The sequence below is a fragment of the Oncorhynchus keta genome, chromosome 4 (genome assembly GCF_023373465.1).
Source record: "Oncorhynchus keta strain PuntledgeMale-10-30-2019 chromosome 4, Oket_V2, whole genome shotgun sequence".
Classification (NCBI taxonomy): domain Eukaryota; kingdom Metazoa; phylum Chordata; class Actinopteri; order Salmoniformes; family Salmonidae; genus Oncorhynchus; species Oncorhynchus keta.
This window is the reverse complement of record NC_068424.1, coordinates 22253074-22275966: the sequence shown is the minus strand read 5'-3', so window position 1 is coordinate 22275966 and position 22893 is coordinate 22253074. Positions and strand designations below refer to the sequence as shown.

General features: G+C 43.3%; 1 protein-coding gene across 4 annotated transcripts in view; it reads right to left on the bottom strand.

Annotated features, from left to right (window-relative positions):
* The window catches only part of LOC118370878 (lethal(3)malignant brain tumor-like protein 4), a 138751-nt gene that overhangs the window by 102734 nt on the left and 13124 nt on the right, over positions 1 to 22893 (bottom strand). Inside the window, exons 3-8 of one of the 4 annotated variants that reach the window (XM_035756099.1) lie at positions 11694 to 11779; positions 11520 to 11574; positions 11151 to 11239; positions 4153 to 4257; positions 3532 to 3667; positions 2878 to 2969 (exon numbers count right to left, since the gene is read on the bottom strand). In XM_035756099.1, the coding sequence (XP_035611992.1) occupies positions 2878 to 2969; positions 3532 to 3667; positions 4153 to 4257; positions 11151 to 11239; positions 11520 to 11574; positions 11694 to 11762 (546 nt within the window). In that variant the 5' untranslated portion in view covers positions 11763 to 11779. The remainder of the gene's footprint in view (positions 1 to 2877; positions 2970 to 3531; positions 3668 to 4152; positions 4258 to 11150; positions 11240 to 11519; positions 11575 to 11693; positions 11780 to 22893) is intronic. The other 3 variants (XM_035756111.1, XM_035756119.1, XM_035756129.1) reach the window with 3 other exon arrangements.

Sequence of the window (22893 nt, the reverse complement as noted above, 5' to 3'; positions counted from 1 at the left end):
GTGGTGGTTGGAACCAAAGATCTCAAATTTGGACTCAGACCAAAGGACATATTTTCACCGGTCTAATGTCCATTGCTCGTGTTTCTTGGCCAAAGTAAGTCTCTTCTTCTTTTGTGTCCTTTAGTAGTGGTTTCTTTGGAGCAATTCGACCATGAAGGCCTGACACAGGCAGTCTCCTCTGAACAGTTGATGTTGAGATGTGTCTGTTACGTGACCGCTGTGAAGCATTTATTTGGGCTGCATTTTCTGAGGCTGGTAACTCTAATGAACTTATCCTCTGCAGCGAGGTAACCCTGGTTATTCCTTTCCTGTGAAGGTCCTCACGAGAGACAGTTTGTGCGACTGCTCTTGAAGAAACTTTCAAAGTTTTTGAACTTTTCCGAATTGACGGTCCTTTTTGTCTTTAATTTTACAATACCCTATCGTTTCTCTTTGTGCTGTTCTTGCCATAATATGGACCTGGTCTTTTACCAAATAGGGCTATCTTCAGTATACCACCCCTACCTTGTTCCAACGCATTAAGAAGGAAAGAAATTCCACAAATTAACAAGGCACCCCTGTTCATTGAAATGCATTCCAGCTGACTACCTCATGAAACTGGTTGAGAGAATGCCAAGAGTGTGCAAAGCTGTCATCAAGGCAAAGGCTGACTACTTCAAAAAATCTCAAATATAAAATATATTTAGATTTGTTTAACACTTTTTTGGTTACTACATGATTTCATATGTGTTATTTCATAGTTTTGATGTCTTCACTATTATTCTACACTATTATGTAGAAAATAGTAAAGATAAAGAAAAACCCTTGATTGAGTAGGTGTTGTGACAGGCAGGCACTGTATGTATGTGTGTCAACCGGCAGTGTAAGTGTTTGATGGTTATGCCGATGCAAATTGAGCACCTTCGTTGACATGGTCTGTTCTGCAACCTTTGTAAGAGCAGTTGTCTCTTATGAACATCACTGTAAATAGGTTATTGTGCATTTTCCAGCAATGGAAACTAGTTGAACTGGAAACCATTTGTCAGTAAGTTGATGTAAAATTCACAATAACTTACTTGCAAAATTCACTGACTTATCTGTTGACAACATGCAACATTAATTGCTGATTGGCAGCATGGTGTCGCAGTGGCAGCCTATCAGAATATTGCAGGCGTGGTTTATTGGATGTGTGTCTTTCTGCTAGTACTTTCTGGTCTCCCATGAGAGGGAATGTCATCCCAGTTAATGTGTTCTGTTGTATTCTGTTCATAAACACTAAGCTTGTACATTGTCAGTTCTCTAGTCTATGCAAATAACACAAAAGAGCCATACAATGTTCTGGTGACATAGCAAAAAATTCAGGTTGCTGGCATCCCCTTGTGTGAAAAATGATTCACATGTGGAATTGTGTTTCTGGAACAATTCACGTGAAATTTCATATGTGAAATCATGTGCTTTTTGGAACACTTCACATGAGAATATGTTTTTACATGTTGTCACGTGTAATTTCATGTTATCACATGTGTATACCCATGTCACATTTATTTTAACATGTGCTCACGCTGTCACGTTTAATTTCATCAAATTGTCACGTTTCATTTCATCTTATCACGTTGCTTTACATAAGATCACAGCATCACATGAAATTCATGTGTTTTTTCCTTAAGGGTGAGGATGTTCTCAAAACATTTATTTTACCAGTCGTCAGAATGTCACGCGATGGTCCCAGATGTCCCAAACAATCATAAGTAAAGTAATGGTATAGGGGTTTTAAAGTAAGTGGTATGCTGTTCAGATAAAATATGACCCCACCTGGGACTCAGAATCTATGGATTTGAGGTGCACTGATCTTTCTGCTGCACCTCAGTGTCTAACATTCCCCTACACATTCATTAACTATTATACATCTCTGCACTTAGTGCCAGTTAATCTCACTATTGTCTCTCTCATCATCAATGTACTTATTTCAGCAATATGAGGGTTTTCTGTATAGTTGTCTAATGTTGGTGGGGCATAGTATTCTGTTTCAATGTTACTTCTGAATCCTTATGATATATATAACAGTTTTTCTTGTGTATTTTTAAGGAAGCTGAGATTTACTTTGAAATCTAAAGTGTCGGGAATACAGGTGAAATCAGTCATTTTACAAGAGGTTGTGTGTTTAAATCCCACTTTGAATAATAATTACTGTATCAATAAAACATACACAATGTAGTCATGTATGTCAAAGTGTGTCAAATATGTCATTTGAAAACACAGTTAAAAGTAATGTGTGTATCATAATGACACATTTTTCCAAAAACACATTTTCACATGTGAAGTGAAACGTGAAATGTCACACTTGAAGTGAAATGTGAAATGTCACACTTGAAGTGAAATGTGAAATGTCACACTTGAAGTGAAATGTTACATGTAAAGTGTTCCAAAAACACATTTTCACATGATTCCGGATGTGTGATTTCATTTCCATAAGGGAAAGGCTTGAGTGCACAAACGTTGAGTTTTAACACGAGATATGACCATATAATTTATAATTTCCCTTCATCAATTTCCTTTCATTAAAATCAAGCAGTATCTCACATGTCTTCAACCCTCAGGGTAATACTACTTTGTACATACGTATATATGACAATATAGTGGAAATATTGTGGCATGATTTGAAAATCATCTACTACTATGACAAGTCAATATAAATTTCAGCTTTTGTAAGTGTAAAAAAACTACAGGAAGTAAAGTGGTGCATCTCTGCCACAGTGGGAGGGAGCTTTACAACAGCCACTGGGACATATTGTTCTGTTCTGCTGTGTGAATGAAAGTCAGCATTTGGCCCCAGCTGTCTTTACAGGTGAAAGTAGAACTAAGCCTCCATTGACTCCCGCACCCCAACCAAGCACTTACACCATTTTGGGATTTAAACAGATTCTTTGGTGCAGCTTCAGCATTGCAAGCCTCTTGGTATTTCTCCCAGTTAAACTCGCTTTCATTGTAGCCTGAAAATAAATGGTGCAGAGAGAGAGGGTGAGAGAAAGAAGGGGAGAAAGAAAATGGAGAGAGAGAGAAGGGTGGAGAAAGAGAACAAAAAAAATAAATGGGGATTAGGGTGCTAGGCGCCCCACCGCTGGTAAATCACCACTCCAGGAAATATCATTATTTATTTGTATTTATTGTATATTCATTTTTATATATTTTTTAAAATACTGATTTCTAATATTTTACTGAGTTTCAGTTCATATAAGGAAATCAGAAAATTGAAATAAATGAATGAATTAGGCCCTAATCTATGGATTTCACATTACTGGGCAGGGCCACAACCATGATCCACTGGGGAACCAGGCCCAGCCAATCAGAATGAGTTTTTCCCCACAAAGGACAAATATAAATATTCCTCAGTTTTATCAGCTGTCCCGGTGGCTGGTCTCCGACGACAAGGACCATGTGAAAATAATATATCAGAGCCAGCACAGTTTGGTTTGGGTCAGCACGATAGTCACGAGTCACAGTGAAATGGATAAAGACAAAAGGTTAACAGTGTGCTGATCTGCTGTAGCTCACCTTTTGGTGGGTGGAGCTGGTGTCCTGTCGACTCGCACCATCCGGCTGGCCTGATATCCGGAGAGTCTGCGTTTACCCAGAAGTCATAGCATTCTGAGTAGCTGTCGATGTGGAGACGTAATCGGTAACCAATCACCTTTGAAAAACAAAACACAGTATTATGTATGGATGGACATGCAGTCACTATCCCAAACATCAATCCATGGCATGATGTAATTCTGCTTTGTATTCCCATGACCAATAGTGCAGGCTACTTGAAGGGCCTTGCTCTTAACAGCAATCATTTTCCCACTGCAAATTTTATGAGACTATGACGCAAAATAATGTCTGCTAATGTCAATCTTGTACATTTGTAAAGTGGTCGATGTCATACGTACATGCCAGGTGCTAACGTCTTGTACATTTAAACACAAAAGGGATGACATCAAAAACAGATCGACAACACAAAACTACCAAGGGCTTTGTTAGTGACAGTTAAGGGCGATCATTTCCTCCACCCAATACAGTGGCGCCTGGACTGCAATCACAGATCCAATTACAGTGACCTGCCCAGTGTGCTGGGAGAGCCCTTGGTTGAGGCTGGTCTGGAGCTGGGCCAGCTCGCTGACGGCTGCAGCTCACCTCTGCCACGGACAGGATGCAGAACATAGAGGGGTGCAGAGGGTCGATCCCCTCCAGCCTCATCCCCGCCTTGAAACCATTTCTGCTAAGGGGGAACGACTGGGCCTGGGATGGAGGGAGGGAGAAAGGGATGAAGACAAAGTGAGTGTGGGAGAGGAGAAAAGAGAGTGAATGTGATGGAGACAACAAAGGACAGAGAGGGAAGGAAAGAGCAGAGAAAGCGAAAAAGGAGACCACAAAAATAACTTACAGGAAAGCAGGAGAATAAACCAAATATTGATGAATAAAATATCCTCTCCAGAAAAGCCATTCATATAAGTCATGGCGGTTGGACCGCCACACTCAAGTGTCTCAACAGCACGGTTGCCATAGAAATGAGTGTTTGTGCCTCCGACGGAACAGATGTCCCGTCAAATCCCTTCATAGAAAATTTCTTCCACCACACCGCGTGTTTGTAGCGGAGGAATTAGTTCAGCATGAATCATTGTCAGGGAGAGGGGGGGGGGGCTGATAAACAGTGGAGCATTGCACCAGGCAGCAACTCTCCTGTAAGGAACACACAACAAACGCAGTGCTGGTCCAAAGGCTGGATAAGTCCTACAATGGCATAGGAAAAACTGCCCTACAAGTCTTGCATAGCCAGATCACATATCCTTGCATTCCCTCTGTATCCTTGTTCTCTAGGAGAAGCTTGAAGCCTGGCAGGTGAAGCTACTCCCCTTTAGACTATACAGGCTCTGGGGCAGTGGCACACCTTGATACTTGAACTATTTTAGTGCCAATTGTCAAATCCTTGCTTAATCTTCCCTGCGGTCTAATAGGTGTGCTGCGACAGAGAAGTCCGACTGTCCTCAAAGGCAGTTATTAGAAACAATAGACACCCTGGTATCCACCACACACACACACACACTGGGATTTTCTTCTATTTTACAGGCCCCCGTCAGCCCATTAGAAATAAATGCTGTAGAAAAGCAGCAGGAAAGGCGAGGCTGGGTGTGGGATTTTTCTGCAGTTTTAGCACATTCTCCTCCCTCTCTCATCTGAAATCTGCCTGCGTGGCCTACAACTCCAGCTACTGAGATAGGGAAAGCCTTTAATGAAGGACAACGGCTTGCAATTTGATTTGCTCAAAACAAAACAGACACATTGACATTAATCACGTGGAGAAGATTGCATTGCAGTTTAAACCATGTACTGTCCTGCAGTTTAAGGTCCCCAACATCCTTATTTTTAAATCAACAGACTATGTTTTTAACATCATGCAGCTGGCTTATGGCCTTAAAATGCAAATCATAACTTTATTGCCTGTATAGTTCAGTAAATGACATCTCGGACTGAAAACAGAGGGACTACTTGAACTTGCTACGATGTGGACTGGAGTCAGGCTATAGTAGTAGATACATTGCATTCGGAAAGTATTCAGACCCCTTCCCTTTTTCCACATTTTGTTATGTTACAGCCTTATTGTAAAATGGATTAAATAAAATTACAAATCTTCATCAATCTACACACAATGTCACGTAATGACAAAGCAAAAACAGGTTTTTAGAAATGTTTGCACATTTATTACAAAAAAAACAGAAATACCTTATTTAAATAAGTATTCAGAACCTTTGCTATGAGACTTGAAATTGAGCTCAGGTGCATTCTGTTTCCATTGATCATCCTTGAGATGATCAACTTGATTGGAGTCCACCTGTGGTGAATTCAATTCAATGGACATGATTTGGAAAGGCACACACCTATCTATATAAGATCCCACAGCTGACCGTGCATGTCAGAGCAAAAACCAAGCCTTAAGGTCGAAGGAATTATCCGTAGAGCTCAAAGACAAGATTGTGTCAGTACCTAAACCGTTCTGCAGCATTGAAGGTCCCCAAGAAAACAGTGGCCTCCATCATTCTTAAATGGAAGAAGTTTGGAACCACCAAGTCTCTTCCAAGTGCTGGCCGCCCGGCAAAAATTAAAAATTGGGGGACAAGAGCCTTGTGGCCAAGAACCTGATGTTCACTAACGGAGCTCCAGGGTTCCTCTGTGGAGATGGGAGAACCTTCCAGAAGGACAACCATCTCTGCAGTACTCCACCAATCAGGCCTTTATGGTAGTGGCCGGACGGAAACCACTCCTCTCTCAAATGTCAATATGCCTTGTATACTGTTGTTCAGGTTAGTTATCATTGTTTTAGTTTACAATGGAGCCCCTAGTTCCACTCTTCATACCTCTGATACCTCCTTTGTCCCACCTCCCACACATGCGGTGACCTCACCCATTATAACCAGCATGTTCAGAGATACAACCTCTCTTATCATCACCCAGTGCCTTGGCTTACCTCCACTGTACCCGCACCCCACCATACCCCTGTCTGCACATTACGCCCTGAATATATTTTACCACGCCCAGAAATCTGCTCCTTTTATTCTTTGTCTCCAACGCTCTAGGCGACCAGTTTTGATAGCCTTTAGTCGCACCCTCATCCTACTCCTCTGTTCCTCGGGTGATGTGGAGGTAAACTCAGGCCCTGCATGTCCCCAGACACCCTCATTTGTTGACTTCTGTGATCGAAAAAGCCTTGGTTTCATGCATGTCAACATCAGAAGCCTCCTCCCTGAGTTTGTTTTACTCACTGCTTTAGCACACCCTTATGTCCTTGCCGTGTCTGAATCCTGGCTTAGGAAGGCCACCAAAAATTTGGAGATTTCCGTACCCAACTATAACATTTTCCGTCAAGATAGAATTGCCAAAGGGGGAGGAGATGCATTCTACTGCAGAGAAAGCCTGCAAAGTAATGTCATACTTTCCAGGTCCATACCCAAACATTTCGAAACTTCTAATTTTAAAAATTAATCTCTCCAGAAATAAGTCTCTCACTGTTGCCGCCTGCTACCGACCCCTCTCAGCTCCCAGCTGTGCCCTGGACACCATTTGTGAATTGATCGCCCCTCCATCTAGCTTCAGAGTTTGTTCTGTTGGGTGACCTAAACCGGGATATACTTAACACCCCGGCAGTCCTACAATCTAAGCTAGATGCCCTCAATCTCACACAAATCATCAAGGAACCCACCAGGTACAACCCTAAATCCGTAATGATGGGCACCCTCATAGACATTATCCTGACCAACTTGCCCTCCAAATACACCTCTGCTGTCTTCAATCAGGATCTCAGCGATCACTGCCTCATTGCCTGTATCTGCTACGGGTCCGCGGTCAAACGACCACCCCTCATCACTGTAAAACACTCCCTAAAACATTTCTGCAAGCAGGCCATTCTTTTTGTATTTTTTTTATTTTACCCCCTTTTTCTCCCCAATTTCGTGGTATCCAATTGTTAGCAGCTACTATCTTGTCTCATCGCTACAACTCCCGTACGGGCTCGGGAGAGACGAAGGTTGAAAGTCATGCGTCCTCCGGTACACAACCCAACCAAGCCGCACTGCTTCTTAACACAGCGCGCATCCAACCTGGAAGCCAGTCACACCAATGTGTCGGAGGAAACACTGTGCACCTGGCAACCTTGGATAGCGTGCACAGCACCCGGCCCGCCACAGGAGTCTCTGGTGCGCGATGAGACAAGGATATCCCTACATGCCCAACCCTCCCTAACCCGGACGACCGCTATGCCAATTGTGCGTCGCCCCACGGACCTCCCGGTCGCAGCCGGGTACGACAGAGCCTGGGCGCGAACCCAGAGTCTCTGGTGGCACAGCTGGCGCTGCAGTAAAGCGCCCTTAACCACTGAGCCACCCGGGAGTCCTGAGCAGGCCTTTCTAATCGACCTGGCGCGGGTATCCTGGGAGGATATTGACCTCATTCCGTCAGTTGAGGATGCCCGGTCATTCTTTAAAAGTAACTTCCTCACCATCTTAGATAAGCATGCTCCGTTCAAAAAATGCAGAACTTAGAACAGATATAGCCCTTGGTTCACTCCAGACCAGGAATCAATACACGCAGTCAGTCAGGAAAGCAAAGGCCAGCTTTTTCAAGCAGAATTTCAAACTCTAAAAAGTTCTGGGACACTAAAGTCCATGGAGAACAAGAGCACCTCCTCCCAGTTGCCCACTGCACTGAGGCTAGGTAACACGGTCACCACCGATAAATCCATGATAATCGAAAACTTCAACAAGCATTTCTCAACGGCTGGCCATGCCTTCCTCCTGGCTACCCCAACCTCTGCCAACAGCTGCCCCCCCAGCTACTTGCCCAGGCCTCCCCAGCTTCTCCCTTACCCAAATAGCAGATGTTCTGAAAGAGCTGCAAAACCTGGACCCATACAAATCAGCTGGGCTTGACAATCTGGAACTTCTATTTCTGAAACTATCCGCCGCCATTGTCGCAACCCCTATTACCAGCCTGTTCAACCTCTCTTTCGTATCGTCTGAGATCCCCAAGGATTGGAAAGCTGCCGCGGTCATCCCCCTCTTCAAAGGGGGAGACACCCTAGACCCAAACTGTTACAGACCTATATCCCTCCTGCCCTGCCTATCTAAGGTCTTCGAAAGCCAAGTTAACAAACAGATCACTGACCATCTCGAATCCCACAGTACCTTCTCCGCTGTGCAATCCGGTTTCCAAGACGGTCACGGGTGCACCTCAGCCACACTCAAGGTACTAAGCGATATCATAACCACCATTGATAAAAGACAGTACTGTGCAGCCGTCTTCGTTGACCTGGCCAACGCTTTCGACTCTGTCAATCACCATATTCTTATCGGCAGACTCAGTAGCCTCGGTTTTTCTAATAACTGCCATGCCTGGTTCACCAACTACTTTGTAGACAGAGTTCAGTGTGTCAAATCGGAGGGCATGTTGTCCGGTCCTCTGGCAGTCTCTATGGGGGTACCACAGGGTTCAATTCTCGGGCCGACTCTTTTCTCTGTATATATCAATGATGTTGCTCTTGCTGCGGCCAATTCCCTGATCCCCCTCTACACAGACGACACCATTCTGTATACTTCTGGCCCTTCCTTGGACACTGTGCCATCTAACCTCCAAACAAGCTTCATTGCCATACAACACTCCTTCCGTGGCCTCCAACTGCTCTTAAACGCTAGTAAAACCAAATGCATGCTTTTCAACTGTTCGCTACCTGCACCCGCACGCCCGACTAGCATCACCACCCTGGATGGTTCCAACCTAGAATATGTGGACATCTATAAGTACCTAGGTGTCTGGCTAGACTGTAAACTCTCCTTCCAGACTCATATCAAACATCTCCAATCCAAAATCAAATCTAGAGTTGGCTTTCTATTTCGCAACAAAGCCTCCTTCACTCACACTGCCAAACTTACCCTAGTAAAACTGACTATCCTACCGATCTTCGACTTCGGCGATGTCATCTACAAAATAGCTTCCAATACTCTACTCAGCAACTAGATGCAGTTTATCACAGTGCCATCCGTTTTGTTACTAAAGCACCTTATACCACCCACCACTACAACCTATATGCTCTAGTCGGCTGGCCCTCGCTACATATTCGTCGCCAGACCCACAGGCTCCAGGTCATCTACAAGTCCATGCTAAGTAAAGCTCCGCCTTATCTCAGTTCACTGGTCACGATGGCAACACCCACCCGTAGCACGCGCTCCAGCAGGTGTATCTAACTGATCATCCCTAAAGCCAACACCTCTTTTGGCCGCCTTTCCTTCCAGTTCTCTGCTGCCTGTGACTGGAACAAATAGCAAAAATTGCTGAAGTTGGAGACTTATTTCCCTCACCAACTTTAAACATCTGCTATCTGAGCAGCTAACCGATCGCTGCAGCTGTACATAGTCCATCTGTAAATAGCCCACTCAATTTACCTACCTCATCCCCATACTGTTTTCATCTATTTACTTTCTGCTCTTTTGCACACCAGTATCTCTACTTGCACATGACCATCTGATCATTTATCACTCTAGTGTTAATCTGCTAAATTCTAATTATTCACTCCTATGGCCTATTTATTGCCTACCTCCTCATGCCTTTTGCACACAATGTATATAGACTATTTTTTTCCTACTCTGTTATTGACTTGTTTATTGTTTACTCCATGTGTAACTCTGTGTTGTTGTTTGTTCACACTGCTATGCTTTATCTTGGCCAGGTCGCAGTTGTAAATGAGAACCTGTTCTCAACTAGCCTACCTGGTTAAATAAAGGTGAAATAAAATATAAAATAAATAAATAAACTCCTCAGTAAAAGGCACATGACAGCCCGCTTGGGGTTTGCCAAAAGGCACTTAAACGTCTCTCGGATCATGAGAAACAAGATTCTCTGGTCTGATGAAACCAAGATTGAACTCTTTAGCCTGAATGCCAAGTGTCACATCTGGAGGAAACCTGACACCATCCCTAAGGTGAGGCATGGTGGTGGCAGCATCATGCTGTGGGGATGTTTTTCAGCGGCAGGGACTGGGAGACTAGTCAGGATCGAGGGAAAGATTAACAGAGGAAAGTACAGAGAGATCATTGATGAAAACCTGCTTCAGAGCGCTCCGGACCTTCCAACAGGACAACGACCTGAAGCACACAGCCAAGACAATGCGGGAGTGGCTTCGGGGCAAGTCTCTGAATGTCTTTGAGTGACCAAGCCAGAGCCCGTTCTGGAACCCGATCAAACATATCTGGAAAGACCTGAAAATAGCAGTGCAGCGACACTCCCCATCCAACCTGACAGAGCTTGAGAGGATCTGCAGAGAAGAATGGGAGAAACTCCCCAAATACAAGTGTGCCAAGCTTATAGCTTGATACCCAAGAAAATGATAACAGCCTCAAGTTGCCAAAGGTGCTTCAACAAAGTACTGAGCAAAGGATCTGAATTCTTATGTCAAATGTGATATTTATTTATTTTTACTAGATTTTTGCTTTGTCATGAGGTATTGTGTGTATATTGATGGGAAAAAAACAATTTAATCAATTTTAGAATAAGGCTGTAACATAACAAAATGTGGAAAAAGTCAAGGGGTCTGAATACTTTCTGAATGCACTATATACACCTACTGGTTGATGAAGGTTATTGCTTACCTCAGTGAAGAGTCTTAGGGGAGCTGCTATGACCTTCTTCTCTCCCAGGTATTGATCCCACGACCATGCCTTCTTCTTACCCCTCACTGCTGCACACCACATTGATCTGAATTACACCTTTCCTTATAACACCATGGTTCAGATTCCCGGACCCAGATTAAGTCTACTCCTAGTCTAAAAAGCATTCTCAATGGAGAATTCCTGTGTGTAAATTCATGTATGCATTCTAAATAGCATTTGACAGCAATAAATAATTTGATATGAATTTTACAAAATGGTCTGTGCATTCATATCAATAAGCACTAATACTGTAGCATTAAGTAATGCTCTAATTGTTTTGTTAGTAGTGTTTACATTTCAAGAGTTTACCTTGTGTGCTTGTCACTTTGTTCTTCATTTTTACGGTGTCCTCGTTTGGTCGCTCCTGAAATGACACAGTTGTTAGTTTGCTGACAGAAACTTGGGCAACACAACTTTTCAGCCAACAGGTATAATGTTGTCATGATAATGAGCTCAGGTGCGGTCAGGTCCAGGCCTACTCACTCTTAGACAATATTCCTCCGCCACGCCCTTGCTGAAACTCCTTTTCTTCCTATCCTCTGCCTGCATCATTTGAGACAGGATCGATTCTACAACATGATATACAAACGCAGGCCATTTGAATGCAAAAACAAATCAATTACTATTTAAGTTCCACGGTGTGAGTCGCTTTAAGTTGAGACATCGCAATTTACTCCTATTTGTAAGAACATCTCTTGCATTCTATTTTCACTCTGAACAGACTCAATGAAAGCCACCACCATTCCTTTTATAAAAACATAAAAGTCCTCTGAAGTTTACCCATATAATGCAAAGCAAATGACATTTTACTTGAATTGTTCACTGGGCGCATACGCAGCTTGGCTGTCTTATTGCCTGTTGTAAGAGACAAAGTGAAATGTTTTTTCTCAAGTCTTAGTACAGTAACAACCCCATGATTACTGTATAAAGAGGAAATTAATGCATCTCTCATCTCTTTCTGCAGTATATGATATAAATTGGATTGAGTTCCTGGTAAGAGATAAGGACTGCTTCCCATGAAAGTCAAATTAAGTAAGAGTTGGGTCTGTGGCAGAGGGGGCGGCCGCAGCTGGAGGGGCCCGGATTTCCTAGAAGGCAGTGGGAAGCAGCAACTGTTTGCCTTCCAATGCAGATTAATCGATTGTACTGTAGCTGGCCGGAAACAAAATGGATTCACTGCACTCCGACTCCTGTATATTAATTACTGTATACGATAGTACACTCTCAAATAGGGTTTTGAATGGATTTACAGTGAGTGTAGAAACATTAAGGACACCTGCTCTTTCCATGACAGACTGACCAGTTAACTCCAGGTGAAAGCTATGATCCCTTATTGATATCATTTGTTAAATCCACTTCAAATCAGTGTAGATGAAGGGGAGGAGACAGGTAAAAGAAGGATTATTTTTTCGTCTTGAGACACGGTTTGTATATGTGTGCCATTCAGAGGGGGAATGGGCAAGACAAGATTTAAGTGCCTTTGAACGCGGTATGGTATTAGCTACCAGGCGCACCAGTTTAACTGTGTCAAGAACTGCAACGCTGCTGGGTTTTTCACACTCAACAGTTTCCCATGTGTATCAAGAATGGTCCACCACCTAAAGGACATCCAGCCAACTTGACACAACTGTGGGAAGCATTGGAGTCAACATGGGTCAGCATCCCTGTGAAACGCTTTCGACACCTTGTAGAGTCCATGTCCCAACGAATTGAGGCTGTTCTGAGAGCAAAAGGGGGTCAACTCAATATTAGGAAAGTGCTGTTAATGTTTTGTGCACTCTGTGTATATGGTTTGCAGTTGCTCTGACAAAATAATTGTTGCTTTCTGGCCTTTTTGCAATGTGCCATGGGTGTCCATTTTCGTCTGGCGCTAAGGAGGCGCAAACGCCAGACACATGTTAGTTTTCAATTTCGTTCAAATTGTTAGGGCATTCTCCAGCCCTAACACCAGGTTCTGCAATTTACCTGTCTAACATTAGAGTGCATGAGACAGTTTAAGACTAACAAAAAACAGGTCTTTAAAAGGTAACGCAGTTTATAATCTAATGAATTTTGAGAGCGGAAGCACAGCCTATTCAGCCATGACAGACAGTGACCATGGGGAGAGAACTACATTTTCTGCTGGTAAATCTCGTATTTCAAAACATCATTTTGGGGGGGGGGGGGTTCCCCCCCATTTAATTGAATTAATAATCAAGCATAACCTAACCACACATTAATCAAGGCTGGTTTAGCAACATCACATAGGTGTCTTTTTTCCTGGCCATTAGCCAAAAGAAGCCTTAAATAAAGGGGTTTTAAATTATCTACGGCGAGTGCTTTGTAATATTTTAGGTTTTGCCCTCACACTTTTTCACTATTCACATACCTGCATTTTGCTGGTGCAAGTAGGCTATGCGTACCCATTTTCAAGGAGCACCCCTCGTCCGATTACCAAAAACACGCTCCACCAAACTACGCAGTTCTTCTATAATGCTATATTAACCGCAATTGTTTTTATGAATCTGCTTCGCACAGGCAACGATACAATTGACAAGAGCCTAGTATTTTGTATAGACGTGTGAATGTTATGCGTAAAGGCATTTTAGGCCTGTGCACACAGTGCCATGTAGTTAGAGAAGAGATGTATGATAACATGCTTCTGATCCAATCCTATTTAGAAATATTGTTGTTGGTTTTCAAAAAATAAAATAATAATTTGATTAAAAACCAAACTTATTAGAAATATTCACCATCCATTGGTTTATGCTGAGAAAGTGCATGGCTGAATGCAATGGAATTTCGTCTGTTGTTTCTGGAGAAGTGCCAGTATGATCTTATAAGATGGTTCCATGATGTTTATAGAGCATTACATTTCCGAGCAGTATAAGGGTATAACCATCCATAGACTAAGTTACCTTTTCTGTATTATATGCCCATGGGAAGCAATTATGGTGCCTGTAACTGTAGACAGCATATTTAAAAACAAGTCATTGTTTCGTTTTTGATTAGAATTTGATTAGAACCGCAGCTTTTACCCCCAAGCCACAAGACTGCTAAATAGCTAATCAAATGGCTACCCGGACTACCCGCATAGACTCTTTGTTTCACTAACTCTCTTGCACGGACTATGCGCACGGACTATGCACACACACTGGACTGTACCCACACACTTATGTAACAGGTGTAAAATATACTTTATGTATTTCACCGATAATCCCTCATATTTATTTTAAATTTATTATTTTCAAAGGTATTTTGAGATGGATTACACAACTTTCAAGAGTGAATTATTTGATTGTATTTATTCTAAATTGTGTTAATGCTGTGATGTCATCAACAGGAGCCATGCTTTTTCTCCTCAGTTTGCTCAGAGCGTGAACAGGAGAGGTATGTACATGTTCGTAAATGTTCACAAATGCACAAGAAATGACAAGCAAAAGTTATATCGTCACTGATTTAGTGTTGCATTACTGTTTATAGGAAAATATATTAAAGGTGAATGGGAATAATGTTGGAGTGAAACTTTACAAGGCTAGCCCAGCTACTGTTAGCTTTGTTGTGGGGGAGGCTCTCTTTCAGGTGCAGACAGCATGAGTTCTCTGATGATTTTCTAACGGGTATTCTGCACTGTCTTTTTGACTCCAAGATGGCGTAGCAGTCAGACGTCTTTGTCCTGTCGTGTCCCTTGTATATATCTTTTTTACATATTTTTCTTCGCATATTTTTAAAAATATTTTGCTAAACCTCAATATCTAAATACTCTCCTGCAACGTGCCTCACTCAATGTAGCGTGGATCTACTTTTTTTTCTTCTAAAGTATCTATATTTACTTCGGATCTGGAATCCCTCAACTGAAGCTAGCCAGCTAACTACCAGCTATCAGTCAGCAAACCATTGCCAGCGGTCATCAGCTAACCTTCAGCTCGAATAGCTCTCACCAGTTCGAACAACGTGACTCTAACCAGAGCATAACGGACCTATTATTTTTATCCCCGGATTCCCACCGCAAACTGAACATTTTAATCTGGATCTTCACAACTAGCTATCCGCAACCCCGGATGACTACTCCTGGCTAGCGTTTCCATCCACTTAGCTTGAAGCTAGCACGGCCAGAGCTCCTGTGCTACCACCGAAGCATACTCCTGGGCTACAATATCCGGACCCCTTCTACAGCCGGTATGGGGCATGGAACCCCGCAGATCCCCTACGACTGGAATACCGACAATCTGCCCGAGGACTCCAACAGGCCCCTCAGGCGCGTTGCCCGCTGAAGGCCTATTATGCTAACCAGCTAGGCCTGCTAGCTACCTAGAGCTACTTGGAACCCTACTAATTCCACGACCAGTCTATCGACGTCACCGCATGAAGAGCCAAAAACATACTTAACCCCATCGCGACGTTCCCCAAAGGCTAACTTTCTAGCCCCTGCCATCTGCTTGCTTGCTAACCTGGCCTGCTAACTGCTAGCCTGCCCCGGTCTACTAACTGCTAGCTTGTTAAGCCCCGGCCTACTAACTGTTAGCTTGTTAGCACAGGCCTGCTAACTGTCTGAATCGCCGTGTCCCCAGCCAGCCCAACCACTCACTGGACCCATATTTATTTTCAATCAATTTTAGATTTTCAATTCGAATATACCTTCCGGTAACCTGCCTCCCCAATGTGATACAGAATTGCTATTATTTTTAATTTTAGAAAACATTCAAGAACCTCCAGAAGCTAACCAGCTAATTAGCTACAAGCTGTTTAGTCATTGTTAGCCACAGCTAGCGGCTTTTACCTTCTGCACAGCCAGCCCTCTTTTTAGCCTGGATAATACTCTGTCTACCAGTATCGAATTGTCTCTCCACAACAACGCCGGATTCCTACCGTAATCCCTGGACCACTACTTCTGATCTTCACAGCTAGCTTGCACCCAGTACCGAAGCTATCCCTGAGGCCAACGTCCCGGCCTACTCAGCTGTTCACCCGAACCCCACTCATACACGGCTAGAGCCAAATACTCCACCGGATCCTTGCTGTAAACTCTGGACCTTGGCCACGAAGCTAGCACCAGTTAGCCGTGAGCCAGGCAAATCTCCCTGCTAGCAAACTAAAATATACAACACCTCTTTCGCCATCTGGCTTGGATTCTCTGTCGACACGGCCCCCCGCCGCCGCACCACCACGACTGGTCTGCCGACGAATACTCCATCCACTGTGCCTTCAACCGGCCTCCGTCTGAGCAGACCCCCCCCCCCCCACCAACCCCCGGGCTACAAATGTTAAACGCTGTGTCGCCCGCGTGCTAGCGTAGTGGCAGCTTCCTTGTTCCATCTACTGCTGCCCACTGGACACTATGATCATTTGGCGACATAGCTGATGCCTGCTGGACAGTCCATTAATCACGATACTCCATTATCTTTATTTATGTTTTATCTGTCGGCCCCAACCGCAAACTTAGGCTCTGTGTGTAGTTAATCGGACCCTCTCTGCCTAGTCATCGCCATTTTACCTGCTGTTGTTCTGTTAGCTGACTAGCTGTTGTTGTCTCACCTGTTGTTATAGCAAGCTCTCCCAATCAAGACATGCGATTACTTTATGCCTTGCTGTATGTCTCTCTCAAATACCAATATGCCTTGAATACTGTTGTTCAGGTTAGTTATCGTTGTTTTAGTTTACAATAGAGCTCCTAGTTCCACTCCTCACACTTCTGATACCTCCTTTGTCCCACCTCCCACACATGCGGTGACCTCACCCATTATAACCAGCATGTCCAAAGATACAACCTCTCTCATCATCACCCAGTGCCTGGGCTTACCTCCACCAAACCCCTGTCTGCACATTATGCCCTGAATTTATTCTACCACACTCATAAATCTGCTCCTTTTATTCCTTGTCCCCAACACTCCAGGCGACCAGTTTTGATAGCCTTTAGCCGCACACTCATCCTACTCCTCCTCTGTTTCTCGGGTGATGTGGAGGTAAACCAAGGCCCTGCATGTCCCCATTTGTTGACTTCTGTGATCGAAAAAGCCTTGGTTTCATGCATGTCAACATCAGTAGCCTCCTCCCAAAGTTTGTTTTACTCACTGCTTTAGCACACTCTGCCAACCCTGATGTCAATGCCGTGTCTGAATCCTGGCTTAGGAAGGCCACCAAAAATTCTGAGATTTCCATACCCAACTATAACATCTTCCGTCAAGATAGAACTGCCAAAGGGGGAGGAGTTGCAATCTACTGCAGAGATAGTCTGCAAAGTTCTGTCATAAAGTTCTGTCATACTTTCCAGGTCTATGCCCAAACATTTCGAACTTCTAATTAAAAAAAATTAATCTCTCCAGAAATAAGTCTCTCACTGTTGCCGCTTGCTACTGACCCCCCTCAGCTCCCAGCTGTGCCCTGGATACCATCTGTGAATTGATCGCCCCCCATCTAGCTTCAGAGTTTGTTCTGTTAGGTGACCTAAACTGGGATATGCTTAACACCCCGGCAGTCTGACAATCTAAGCTAGATGCCCTCAATCTCACACTAATCATCAAGGAACCCACCAGGTACAACCCTAAATCCATAAACATGGGCACCCTAATTGACATTATCCTGACCAACTTGCCCTCCAAATACACCTCTGCTGTCTTCAATCAGGATCTCAGCGATCACTGCCTGTATCCGCTACGGGTCCGCGGTCAAACGACCACCCCTCATCACTGTCAAACGCACCCTAAAACATTTCTGCGAGCAGGCCTTTCTAATCGACCTGGCCCGGGTATCCTGGAAGGATATTGACCTCATCCCGTCAGTTGAGGATGCCCGGTCATTCTTTAAAAGTAACTTCCTCACCATCTTAGACAAGCATGCTCCGTTAAAAAAAAATGCAGAACTAAGAACAGATTGGTTAACTCCAGACCAGACTGCCCTCTATTGCGGACTGCAATAGAATCGAATTGTCCCCGCGATATGCAACTGTTCAGGGAAGTCAGGAACCAATACACGCAGTCAGTCAGGAAAGAAAAGGTCAGCTTTTTCAAGCAGAAATTTGCTGTAGCTCTAACTCCAAAATGTTCTGGGACACTAAAGTCCATGGAGAACAAGAGCACCTCCTCCCAGCTGCCCACTGCACTGAGGCTAGGTAACACGGTCACCACCGATAAATCCATGATAATCGAAAACTTCAACAAGCATTTCTCAACGGCTGGCCATGCCTTCCTCCTGTCTACCCCAACCTCGGCCAACAGCTCCACCCCCCCGCAGCTACTCGCCCACTCCTCCCCAGCTTCTCCTTTACCCAAATCCAGATAGCAGATGTTCTGAAAGAGCTGCAAAACCTGGACCCATACAAATCAGCTGGGCTTGACAATCTGGACCCTCTATTTCTGAAACTGTCTTCCGCCATTGTCGCAACCCCTATTACCAGCCTGTTCAATCCCCCCTCGTATCATCTGAAATCCCCAAGGATTGGAAAGCTGCCGCGGTCATCCCCCTCTTCAAAGGGGGAGACACCCTAGACCCAAACTGTTACAGACCTATATCCATCCTGCCCTGCCTATCTAAGGTCTTCGAAAGCCAAGTCAACAAACAGATCACTGACCATCTCGAATCCCACCGTACATTCTCCACTGTGCAATCCGGTATCCGAGCCAGTCACGGGTGCACCTCAGCCACGCTCAAAGTACTAAACAATATCATAACCACCATCGATAAAAGACAGTACTGTGCAGCCGTCTTCGTTGACCTGGCCAAGGCTTTCGACTCTGTCAATCACCATATTCTTATCGGCAGACTCAGTAGCCTCGGGTTTTTCTAATAACTGCCTTGCCTGGTTCACCAACTACTTTGAAGACAGAGTTCAGTGTCAAATCGGAGGGCATGTTGTACAGTCCTCTGGCAGTCTCTATGGGGGTACCACAGGGTTCAATTCTCAGGCCGACTCTTTTCTCTGTATATATCAATGATGTTGCTCTTGCTGTGAGCGATTCCCTGATCCACCTCTACGCAGACGACACCATTCTATATACTTTCGGCCCGTCATTGGACACTGTGCTATCTAACCTCCAAACGAGCTTCAATGCCATACAACACTCCTTCCGTGGCCTCCAACTGCTCTTAAACGCTAGTAAAACCAAATGCATGCTTTTCAACCTTTCGCTGCCTGAACCCACACGCCGACTAGCATCACCACCCTGGATGGTTCCGACCTAGAATATGTGGACATCTAAGTACCCAGGTGTCTGGCGAGACTGCAAACTCTCCCTCCAGATATCAAACATCTCCAATCCAAAATCAAATCTAGCTTTCTATTTCGCCACAAAGCCTCCTTCACTCACGCCGCAAAACTTACCCTAGTAAAACTGACTATTCTACCGATCCTCGACTTCGGCGATGTCATCTACAAAATAGCTTCCAATACTCTACTCAGCAAACTAGATGCAGTTTATCACAGTGCCATCTGTTTTGTTACTAAAGCACCTTATACCACCCACCACTGCGACCTGTATGCTCTAGTCGGCTGGCCCTCGCTACATGTTCTATGCCAGACCCAGTGGCTCCAGGTCATCTACAAGTCTATGCTCAGGAAAACTCCGCCTTAGTTCACTGTTCACAATGGCAACACCCACCCGTAGCACGCGCTTCAGCAGGTGTATCTCACTGATCATCCCTAAGGCCAAAACCTCATTTGGCCGCCTTTCCTTCCAGTTCTCTGCTGCCTGCGACTGGAACGAATTGCAAAAATTGCTGAAATTGGAGACTTTTATTTCCCTCACCAACTTTAAACATCTGCTATCTGAGCAGCTAACAGATCGCAGCTGTACATAGTCCATCCGTATATAGCCCACCCAATTCACCTACCTCATCCCCATACTGTTTTTATTTATTTACTTTTCTGCTCTTTTGCACACCAGTATCTCTACATGCACATGACCATCTGATCATTTATCACTCCAGTATTAATCTGCTAAATTGTAATTATTCACTCCTATGGCCTATTAATTGCCTACCTCATACCTTTTGCACAAAATGTATATAGATAATTTTTTTCTACTATGTTATTGACTTGTTTTTTTATTTATTTATTGTTTTGTTTATTGTTTATTCCCTGTGTAACTCTGTGTTGTTGTCTGTTCACACTGCTATGCTTTATCTTGGCCAGGTCGCAGTTGCAAATGAGAACTTGTTCTCAACTAGCCTACCTGGTTAAATAAAGGTGAAATAAATAAATAAAATATACTTGTATGGGAGTCCAGACGGCAGCATTAACTTTTGCCTTGTATTTGTACCCATTCCATGCAGGTATGTTGTGAAATGTTACGATTTTGTATTTCATGTTTAATGTGCCTAGTTACCTTTCGTTCATTTTGTTACCTGTCCGGTCATTTCAAAAATGGCGTTGTTGCTTCATTAGTATGCCTCAGGTATAATGGTACAATAGTATACTCTAAGAAATATTGAGCACTTATTAGCAGATTATTAGTGTACAACATTTATAAACTGAAATGTGCATTTTCTTGTTGATGCTTTTACTCCTGAGTGTGCTCAGAGCGTGATGAGGAAAGGAGAATATACTTGTATGGGAGCCCAGACATCAGCATTAACTTTTGCCTCGTATTTGTACACATTCCATGCAGTCCTTAAAAGAGAGACAACCGGCAGAATTGTGTCCAGAGCCTAATCTTCCATCTACACCTTACCAGAACACAATGCAGAAAGGTACCGGTACAGAACAGGTTACACTTACATTACATTACATTACACAACCCAACACACACACATACCTTCACTCTGACCACATGCACTGCTGCTAGTCACTTTACCCCTACCTATATGTACAGTACATACAGTGCATTCGGAAACAAATAAGACACCTCAACTTTTTCCACATTTTGTTAAATTAGATTTATTCTAAAATAGATTCAATTGTTTTTCCACCCGTCATCAATCTACACACAATACCCCATAATAGCAAAGCAAAAAAAAATATTAATTAAAAATAAAAAGTTCAATACCCTGCCGCCCTCAACGGGGAGACCCATGAGATGATTGTAGGTTTTTGGTTTCTCTCTCTAAAAACAGAAATAAAATCATTCTAAATAACAAACTGGCTTTATTTACAAATTAGTAACAATGTCTCACCCCATGTTCAAGAATGGCCTTTTTCCTCTCTCATTTTATATTCTTTGAAAACAAAATCTCCAAAGTATTGTTATTTTTTTAACAAAGCAATTGTTATTATTAATTAAAAATTATATAAAAGCCCGTTGCATATTCTCACAGATATATTATTAACCCTGTTATTAGCAGGACAATATATATTGGTCAAATTGTTCATTGCTCCTGAGTGGCGCACAATGGGATTGCCTTGCAGTTCTCCAGCTGTATTCATTGAAAGTGCACGAGGTTCAATGCACGAGGGCACAGGATGGGCCGCAGAGCCGCACACACAGGAAGGGAGGGGGGGACCCCACCTCGCTGCACTGGCAACACTTTAAGGGGCATTGCACTAATAAATGGTGTTGATTAGGGAAACGTTCCTGCTGTTCTGTTCTTTGTGCTAGTCTGCAGATTCAAACTAAAACAATGTAACTAATAATGGCATCTTTATGCTTTCGTTAACCTCTCTTGGGTAGGAGGCAGTATTTTCACTTCCAGACCTCCAGAAGTTAGGATATGCATAAAATTAGATTTGTAGATTTGGATAGCAAAGACTCTAAAGTTTCTAAAACTGTTAAAATAATGTCTGTGAGTATAACAGAACTGATATGGCAGGCGAAACCCTGAGGACAAACCATCCAGGGGGGGAAAAAATTGAGGTCATAGGATTTCCCAATTGTTTTCTATGGGATACCCTTATTATTAGGAACCTGGTCGCAGTTCCTATGGCTTCCACTAGATGTCAACAGTCTTTAGAAGTCATTCAATGTTTTTATTTTGAGAAATGAAGAAGTAGTCCTATTCATTGTAAATGTCACTCCAGGTGGACTCTACTGTTTTGGTGAGCGTGAACTGGAGCACGCTTCACGTTGTTTTTAATCAGGAATTAGAAACAGTTTATTCCGTTTTAAATTTGATCGATTATTTTTGTTTTAGGGTACCTGAGGTTGGATTAGAGACATTGTTTGAAATGTTTGGACCAAGTTTACAGGTAATTTATTAGATACTTTGTAGGCATGTTGGGCGAGTTTAAATCAGTGTATTTCTGAATCAAATGCAACAAATAAATTGACATTTTTGGGACATAAAGGACATTATCGAACAAAAGGACCATTTGTGATGTTTCTGGGACATTTTGGAGTGCCGACAGAAGAAGATCTTCAAAAGGCATTAATTAGATCACTATTTCTGACTTTTGTGGTGCACCTGCCTGGTTGAAATATGATTTTCATGTGTTTGTATGCAGGGCGCTGTCCTCAGATAATCACATGGTTTGCTTTCGCCGTAAAACCTTTTTGAAACCTGACACAGCGGCTGGATTAACAAGAAGTTAAGCTTTATTTTGATGCATAACACATATTTTCAAGAATGTTTAATATTTGAATTTGGTATTTTTGAATTTCGCGGTCTGCAATTTCACCGGATGTTGGCCAGATGGGACGGTAGCCTCCCACCAGCAACATAAGTTAATAAATGAATGATCAAAATACTCTTTCAAAATGCCCATGTTTATTTAGGTATGGATCCATAACAAATTACTATGGGAATAAATATCACTGAATTACATATATATCCTCCA